Genomic DNA, 9723 nt, shown 5'->3' on the forward strand with positions numbered 1-9723 from the left:
TTTTTTTTTTTGCGGTACGCGGGCCTCTCACTGTTGTGGCCTCTCCCGTTGCGGAGCATAGGCTCCGGACGCACAGGATCAGTAACCATGGCTCATGGGCCCAGCCGCCCCGGGGCATGAACCCATGTCCCCTGCATTAGCAGGCGGATTCTCAACCACTGCGCCACCAGGGAAGCCCTTAAGATCTACTCTTTTAGCAACTTTCGAATATGCAATACAGTAGTGTTAACTATAGTCACGATGCTGTACATTACATCCCAGGACGTATGTTATAACTGAAAGTTTATACCTTTTGACTAGCTTCATCCATTTCTACACCCCTCAGCACCCACCTCTGACAACCACCAGTTTGTTCTCTGTATCTGTGATTCTGTTTTTTAAGATTCCACATAAAAGTGAGATCATACAGTGTTTATCTTTCTCTGTGTGAATTTTTTCCTTAGCATAATGCCCTAAAGGTCCATCCTTACTGTTGCAAATGACAGGATTTCCTTCTTTTTATGGCTGAATAATATTCCATTTGTATATATGTGTGTACCTACATATACATTATACACACACACGCACACATATATATACCACATTTTCTTCATCCATATATGGACACTACACTTAGGTTGTTGTTTTATGTCTTGGCTATTGTAAATAATGCTGCAATGAACCTAGTACAGATATCTTTGTGAGACAGTGATTTCATTTCCTATGAATACACACCCAGAAGTAGAACTGCTGGATTCTGTAATAGTTGTAGTTTTAATTTTTTGAGGAACGTCTATACAATTTTCCATAGTAGCCACTGCAATTTACATTCCCACCAACAGTGTACACATCCTCACCAGCATTTGTCGTCTCTTGTCTTTTTGCTAATAGCCATCCTAACAGGTGTGAGGTGATATCTCATGTGGTTTTGATTTGCATTTTCCTGATGATTAGTGATGTTGAACACTTTTTCATGTATCTGTCAGCCATTTGTATGCCTTCTTTGGTAGAATGCCTATTCAGTTCCTCTGCCTATTTTTTAATCAGATTGTTTGTGGATTTTGCTGAAATTTTTGTGTTTATACATATTGTTCCTGACCAGTAATGGACCAGGGGTGATAAAACATGACATGCATACACATGCGTGCACATCTATTTAAAACTTCTTTTTAGAATATCTAGGTAAATTATAATCTATCTGAAATACTGACAGTCTACATAAATCAAATCTTCATATATATGTGGACGATTTCTTGTTTGTTGAAGTAAATCAAATTGAATTAAGAAAAATTTATCCAATAAGATAATATTTTGATACATGTTACCACCCATAATGCATTTTGAAAATATCTAGAATTTTTAAATAGCACAAACCTCAAACATTTTACCTGCTTAATTTTGTAAGGTGTTACAGTTTTTATGAGGAAATTAGAAATATTTCATTTGTGCCCTCCACTCAAGTGTTGTATGGACTCCTTAACAGCTCTGTAAGCAGAATGTCTAAAGTTTCAGTTCGTGATGTGTTTGTTTAGTTGTATCTGTAAAACAACAATTTCCAGTTTTTCTCAACATAATCTCACATATAAGAAAAATCTTTTATACATCTTGCAGTTTATTGGATATAATTTCTATACCAGGACTAACTTACAATACTAGTTTTACCTTTTGTTTAGTAATTCAATCCATTGTCATCTGAGGCTTTCTCAATTTGTATAACAAGTTTCAAGACAAGTTTGATCTAACAGTAGAAGGCTAAATATGAAAGCATATTTCAGATATGCTGCTAATAGGCACAGGTATTAAAATTGAAATAAACCAGGCTTCGTAATTATTTGCTATTAGATTTCCAATCAAGATTTTGAGATCATGAGCATAATCTAAGATTCCTTATTTCAACTACAGAACAGATATATATCTATAGGAATTCTCAGAAGACTTATTTCTGCCTGTTCAATCATACCTATTAAGTGGTGACTGCGTCCTTGATTTTGATGCAAGCCAAATGAACTTTTCAATTTTGTGTACTCTCAAGATTTTGCTGAGAAAGAAAGCGATAGATCCTCTTGAATTGGATTTCCTGCTTCGGTTCACAGTTGAATACACTTACGTGAGTCCTGTTGACTTCCTAACTAATCAGTCATGGAGCGCTATTAAGGTATGTTAGGAACATGATTTTTCAATTGCTAAATCTTGTTTCAAATCTCTGTTCTCTAAAATGTAGAAATGTAGTTTAAAAAATAGGTGATATACACCATTTCAGTTGTAGATATGTGCTATCTTTAATTTTTTGAAGAACTTCCCATACTCTTTTCCATAGTGGCTGCACCAATTTACATTTCCACAGACATCTACTAGTTTCCCTTTTCTTATTTGGAAGTAAAGGAACTTGTGACCTATTTATGGATGGGAAAGTTGTTAATAAATATGTATAACGTATAGGACCTTTGGTTAAAGTTGAGGAATATATTGGGTTGGCCAAAAGGTTCATTTGTTTTTTTCCGTAAATGGCTCTAGTAGCACTTAGTTGTCTTTAACTTCATTCAAAACCATTTTGTTAGATTGTATGTGACAGCTGTCATATCAGCATGCATTTAAAGAAGAAGACTTATTGGGCTTCCCTGGTAGTGCCGTGGTTAAGAATCTGCCTGCCAGTGCAGGAGACATGGGTTCAAGCCCTGGTCCTGGAAGATCCCACATGCCACAGAGCTACTAAGTCCGTGCGCCACAACTACTGGGCCTGCTCTCTAGAGCCCGTGAGCCACAACTACTGAAGCCCGCACACCTAGAGCCCATGCTCCGCAACAAGAGAAGCCACCACAGTGAGAAGCCCACTCACCGCAACGAAGAGTAGCTCCTGCTCACCGCAACTAGAGAAAGCCCGCGTGCAGCAACGAAGACCCAACACAGCCAAAAATAAATTAATTAACTAATTAATTTTTTAAAAAGACTTATCAGAATTGGTGAATTGGGGGCTTCCCTGGTGGCACAGTGGTTGAGAATCTGCCTGCCAATGCAGGGGACACGGGTTCGAGCCCTGGTCTGGGAAGATCCCACATGCCGGAGAGCATCTAAGCCCGTGCGCCACAACTACTGAGCCTGCACTCTGGAGCCCGCAAGCCACAACAACTGAGCCTGCCTGCCACAACTACTGAAGCCTGTGCATCCTAGAGCCTGTGCTCCGCAACAAGAGAAGCCACTGCAATGAAAAGCCTGTGCACCGCAACGAAGAGTAGCTCCTGCTCGCCGCAACTAGAGAAAGCCCGCGTGCAGCAATGAAGACCCAACAAAGCCAAAAAGAAATTAATTTTTTTAAATTGGTGAATTTTTGTGTGGCCATTTTAATATTAAAGATGGAAGGAAAAAAGCAACATTTTCCTCATATTATGCTTTATTATTTCAAGAAAGGTAAAAATGCAACCGAAATGAAAAAAAAGATTTGTGCAGTGTATGGAGAAGGTGCTGTGACTGATCGAACGTGTCAAAAGTGGTTTGCAAAGTTTCGTGCTGGAGATTTCTCGCTGGACGATGCTCCACAGTCGGGTAGACCAGTTGAAGTTGATAGCGATCAAATTGAGACGTTAATTGAGAACAATCAACATTATACCACGTGGGAGGTAGCCAACATACTCAATATCCAAATCAAGCATTGAAAATCTTTTGCCCCAGCTTAGTTATGTTAATTGCTTTAATGTTCGGGTTCTACATAAGTTAAGCAAAAAAAAACCTTCTTGACCGTATTTCCACAAGCGATTCTCTCCTTAAACGTAATGAAAATTTTCCGTTTTTAAAACAAATTGTGATGGGTGATGAAAAGTGGATACTGTACAATAATGTGGAACAGAAGAGATCGTGGGCCAAGTGAAATGAGCCACCACCAACCACACCAAGGGCCGGTCTTCCTTCATCCAAAGAAGGTGATGTTGTGTATACGGTGGGATTGGAAGGGAGTGTCCTCTATTATGAGATCCTTCCGGAAAATCAAACGATTAATTCCAGCAGGTACTGCTCCCAATTAGACCAACTGAAAGCAGCACTCAATGAAAAGCATCCAGCATTATTCAACAGGAAATGCATAATCTTCCGTCAGGATAATGCAAGACCGCATGTTTCTCTGATGACCAGGCAAAAACTGGTACAGCTTGGCTGGGAAGTTCTGATTCATCAGCCGTATTCACCAGACATTGCACCTTCGGATTTCCATCTTTACAAAATTCTCTTAATGGAAAAATTTTCAATTCCCTGGAAGACTGTAAAAGGCACCTGGAACAGTTCTTTTGTTCGAAAAGATAAAAGTTTTGGGAAGATGGGATTATGAAGTTGCCTGAAAAATGGCAGAAGGTAATAGAACAAAAGGGTGAATGTGTTGTTCAATAAAGTTCTTGGTGAAAATGAAAAATGTGTCTTTTATTTTTACTTAAAAAACAAAGGTAATTTTTGGCAACCCAATGAATAATCTTTTTTCAGTTGACCTGAATCTAGTTTCTTTATTTTGTTTTCTTTTTTATAATATTTCTTTGCTTTTTCAAAATAGTTTTGTTAATTTACACAGCAATATAGTAATTTACTATCACTGTAAAATGTTTAAGCAGAGAAGAATGCTGTAGAAGAAAAAGTGGTAGTACTCTTCAACTCCAATCATCAATCCTTATTCCATTTTTCTGTTAGAAGATCCTAGCATTAAAAGTTTATTCTCTGAGGCTCTGGAATTCCTCAGAGATGCTCATCATAGGCTAAGTTTCACCCTACGCTTTTTTTCTAAAGCAGAAACATTTCTATGTATTAAAAATAACTATGTTATTCCTTATTTTTATAGTGCGTTTAGATTTTTTAAAAATATTTGTTTGTCTGCGTGGGCTCTTCGCTGCAGCACACGGGCTTCTCTCTAGTTGTGGCGTGCGGGTTTTCTCTTCTCAAGTTGTGGCGCGCGGGCTCCAGGACACGTGGGCTCTGTAGTTTGCGGTAAGCAGGCTCAGTTGCCCCGTGGTATGTAGGATCTTAGTTCCCTGACCAGGGGTTGAACCCGCGTCCCCTGCACTGGAAGGCGGATTCTTTACCACTGGACCACCAGGGAAGTCCCCTAGGTTTTATTTTTTAATAGCATTTTTAATTAGATTATTACTTTAGAATTATAAGTTCAAGTTCAGTTGTGTATCAGTCAGGCTCTCGGCAGAAAACAAATGGCACGTGAAAGTGTGATTTTTAAGAAAAGTTGAACAAAGAGTGTATTTTTACAGTATGAGAATAAAGATGAGGGGACGAACCAGGGATGGGGATGGAAAAAGGTGGAAAAGGGGCAGTTACTGAAACTACTGAGAAATGAAGTTATGGGAGAGAGCCTACCTTTGGAACTTGTGGCATTCTGTAAAGAAGCATAGCCACTGCCAAACTATGTCACCACAGGAAAGAGCTGGGGAAGCAATACCCTCCCCTCTCTTCTCCAGCCCTCTTGCCAGTGCTTCCTGTTGGTCAAACCCAACCAGGCCAGAGAACCAGGGAGCTTTGTTCAAGTCATCCTCAGCAATCACCCTCTTTGCAGGGCAGGAAAGGGTACAGAGTAAATCTAGAGAGGAAACGAACACTCTCCAGCACAGGTTGCTTACACAGGGTTTGATACATTCATCTTTGTCTCAAACTCTAAGCTATTATATACCCCATTCCCATCTGTTCCCCTACTGTATTACAGGCAGTAGCCCTCATGGAAGAGTTCCAAGGCCTAGACCGGGATGTGGAAGGATCAGCCAAGCAGTGGAGGAAGTGGGCAGAATCCGAGTGTCCAGAAAAAGAAAAGTTACCACAAGAGTGGAAGAAGAAAAGTTTAATACAGAAGCTGATTATTTTGCGAGCAGTGCGCCCTGACAGAATGACATATGCTCTCAGGTGGGCACGGTTAGCACTTTGGGAAATGCAAGTTAACCTAGAGGAAACTTTGTCTTAAGGACTAGAAGTATCTGGTGGGGGCACTTATGGTTCATGTTCATGAAAAGTGATTCTGCAGAAATTTTTATATTGCAATCACTACTTTTGTTCAAATCTGCTAAACATTGAACAGTGTGCTAGTCTGTCGGCAGACTGAGCGTATTCTTCCTGAAAAGCTTAATTCTGAAATCAACAGGGGAAACAGGGAACCTATGGAAATATTCTAGGAAGAGAGCTGGCAGAGTTCAGAGGCCAGGAACATGCATGACCCAAGTGTGATTCCCATTGTTTTTATTTAGAGCAGCGCTTTGGCTCCAAAGATTTTGCACATCAAACAAAAAATGAATGCCTCTCGTGGATTCACTCATAGTCCTATAACTTTACAACCAACAGGATTTAAAAGCAGAAATACCTGTCTACATCTTGGTTTAAGCGTTCCTTTCCTTTGCCCTTTTCGCTTCTAAATGGTAATATGGTGCTTAATTCTAATTTGAGTTCTCAGGTTCCTTCCCTAGCGAGCTGCTGTTTCGTCAGCAGCATTCACTTGCCTCAGGTTTTTCCTATGCTTTGTCTCTTCAGCCAATTTTCCCTTTGCAGAAGCCCCTGCCACGCCCTACTTTACAAGTTAATTCTGTTTAGTAGTCCTTACTTTCTGCTAAATCTGATGCTGCTGGCAAATAATCCCTGCTTAATTGAGCTTCCCTGTGTTAGAAACACCCCAAAAAGCATTTGTATATTCATGAGAAGCCCAACAGGCTGGAAAATTGCACTGTGGCAAATCTAATGAACTGTTAATAAGTAACGGGGGCTCTGGCAGGGGATTTGGGGGATACAAAGCCATATGCAGGCAGCTGATGGTTCTCAGAGGAGAGTCTCAGTAGCCCCCCAAAATGGAATGTAGGCTTCTGATTTTCAGAGCTTCTAAAGCAGCGAGGGATTTCACGGACTCACCTGCATAAATCTAGTGTGGATTCATATTGTCATTCTTACAAAACATCTCGTGTAATAAACAGAGTTTGCTTCCTTCCCGCGCCTGTGGTTTAAGCTGATTCAAGCTGTGACACTTTTCAAGGTCAGAAGCGCTGATCCTGTCTGTGGCATTCTTCTTTTTACAGGAATTTCGTGGAGGAAAAACTGGGTACGAAGTATGTGGAGAGAACCAGATTGGACTTAGTTAAAGCATTTGAAGAAAGCAGTGCAGACACCCCAGTATTCTTCATCCTCTCCCCAGGGGTAGATGCCCTTAAAGACCTAGAGATCCTTGGTGAGTGGCCGGCAGGCTGGCCATCCAGCCCTGCCTCTCACACATCGCCAACGCAGCCTTCCTTTCAGCTCATAGTTTTCTTAGTTCCTTTTTTTTTTTTTTTTTTTTTTTTTTCTTTTTCATTTGTTGGAGATTGAGTGTATGGAAAATGTAAGGTTAATAACACTGTAGTCTGGAGAAATGTTTAAATGGAACATCCCTCTGGTTGGCATAAAATGCAAGTTTCTTTTGTACTGTTCTCCACCTTTTGACTAGATGAGGGCCAGAGGGCAATTTTCTCCATGCTCTTGTAATCTTGTGCCCACTGTGACTAAATAATGGTCATTAGAGCAAGTCTATTTGATTGTGAAAGGCACTGTCACTTTGTGCTTTGGATTACTATCCCCCACGACCTGCACGGAGAATTCCAGGTTAATAGAGCTGTGACCTGACTGTGCTGAATTCAAGCACAGCTTCACAAGGTGAGGGGCTCCTGCATTTACCCAATGAGCCAATCTGGTCAAAAAAATGATGTGATATCTACCCCATGTTGCTCCTTTTCATGAGGGCAATGCCTTGCTACTCCTGCAAGAGTTTGTAAAGCTCGGTAACAATGCTTGCCATCTATCAAAATGTCAAAAGCTTTATTACCACAAAACCAGAGGAACTGATTTCCATAGGTTTTGCTAATGCTTGTGAGGAGGCAGCTGTTGAGAGCTTGAAATGATGCTTGTTGAAACGACAGAGGTTTAGTTTGGATTCTTCAGGAAAGTGACCTGGAAGGTGGTGGCAGTAACCACAGATGGACATCGGACCACAGGATTTCAAACTCTTCTCACCTCTCCTTGGTTCACTTTTCCTCTCGCCATGTTGTGTCCTCCCACAGGCAAAAGACTTGGGTTTACAACTGACTCGGGAAAATTCCACAATGTGTCTTTAGGACAAGGTCAGGAGATGGTGGCAGAAATGGCCCTGGAGAAAGCTTCCAGAGGAGGACACTGGGTCATACTCCAAGTGAGTAATTACGTTTTCCTGAAAACACTGGGAGTGAACATGGACGGGCAGTGCAGAGCACCCCTGCCCAGCGGGAATGAGCCTTTCACACAGCACACGGTGATCTGCTGGTGGGGGTCATGGGGTTCTCTCAGCAGTAATGACACCTCCAAGGGTGTGACAAGGAGCTCTGCTGACAAGGATGACTACCAATTTTTTTTTTTTTTTTTAAGATGTTGGGGGTAGGAGTTTATTTATTTATTTATTTATTTTTGCTGTGTTGGGTCTTCGTTTCTGTGCGAGGGCTTTCTCCAGTTGCGGCAAGCGGGGGCCCCTCTTCATCGCAGTGCGCGGGCCTCTCACTATCGCGGCCTCTTGTTGTGGAGCACAAGCTCCAGACGCACAGGCTCAGTAGTTGTGGCTCACGGGCCTAGTTGCTCCGCGGCATGTGGGATCCTCCCGGACCAGGGCTCGAACCTGTGTCCCCTGCATTAGCAGGCAGATTCTCAACCACTGAACCACCAGGGAAGCCCAATGACTACCATTTTTTGAGGGATTGTCTAGCCATTGTGCTTGAAAATTTTAAATATTACAGGGAGCCCCATCATCCTCCTGACTTACAGATATCTGGAACACTCCAATAGTGCTTGAGGACAGACTGGCTCATATGGAATACCAAGACCATTGTCATAATATCTCTCATTTGCATGTGGCTTTAAAGTTGACAGTGTTTTTTCACATCTCATTATGTCACGTAACTCTGACTCTGCCCGTAACTAGTTGTGTCGCATTCCCTTTGCTTATAAATTAAGGGCTTGAGTACTTGGTCCCTTTCGCCTTTCTAGGGCTCACATTTCATGGGTCTATGATTCTACAATCCAGTGTCCTTTGGGGTGGTTCCCTTCACTGGGGATTCTAGTGTCGACCGAAAAAAAACCAAAAAAAAACCCAAAACGGACAAGGTGAGAGCTGTGAATTCAGTTTTATTGGGGACTTAATGAGGACTATAGCCTGGGAGACAGCCTCTCAGCTCTGAGGAACTGATCCGAAGAGGTAGCAGGGGAGAGGTCAGTATCTATGTGATTCTGGTGAAGGGGGTACGTGCAGTCAAGCACACATCTCGGTTGAAGGTTGCTGTTAGCCACGAGGAGCAGATGTTTCCATTCATGATTTTAGTGCTTTTCTAGGTATGAGAAGATGCAAGGAATTGAGTTCATAATATTTTCTCCCCAAAATATCTAACTTTCTCAAGGCCTGTTCTACCAGATTTTCCCAGAGCACAGAAAGCCTCATTCCTGATCTCTGTCCTGAACTCCTTTCAGGGTGTGTTGAAAGTCAACGATTGCAGTGGCTAGTAACTTCGTTCTTATAGAACCAGATGGCGAGTGACATTTTTTAGTTTGTACTAGCAAGAATCCAGGAACCAGTGGAGCCCAGGCAAGCTTTAGGGGGCACCTAGGGGCCGAGCAAACTCCAAGCTCACTCCTTCCTCAGCAGGGTGCACCAGCTGTCTCAGCAGGTCTAGAAATGGCCATTTGATTTGCAGCACGGTGATCCCAAAGGTTCTTTTTTTTTTTTTTTTTTTTTTTTTT

General features: G+C 41.7%; 1 protein-coding gene across 1 annotated transcript in view; it reads left to right on the forward strand.

Moving 5' to 3' along the window:
- DNAH11 (dynein axonemal heavy chain 11) overlaps positions 1 to 9723 on the forward strand; it is a 326309-nt gene that overhangs the window by 287754 nt on the left and 28832 nt on the right. The window contains 4 exon segments of the mRNA XM_055085043.1: positions 2012 to 2134; positions 5663 to 5856; positions 7011 to 7159; positions 8025 to 8152. Coding sequence (XP_054941018.1) covers positions 2012 to 2134; positions 5663 to 5856; positions 7011 to 7159; positions 8025 to 8152 — 594 coding nt within the window.

Source organism: Physeter macrocephalus, chromosome 5 (genome assembly GCF_002837175.3).
Source record: "Physeter macrocephalus isolate SW-GA chromosome 5, ASM283717v5, whole genome shotgun sequence".
Taxonomy (NCBI): domain Eukaryota; kingdom Metazoa; phylum Chordata; class Mammalia; order Artiodactyla; family Physeteridae; genus Physeter; species Physeter macrocephalus.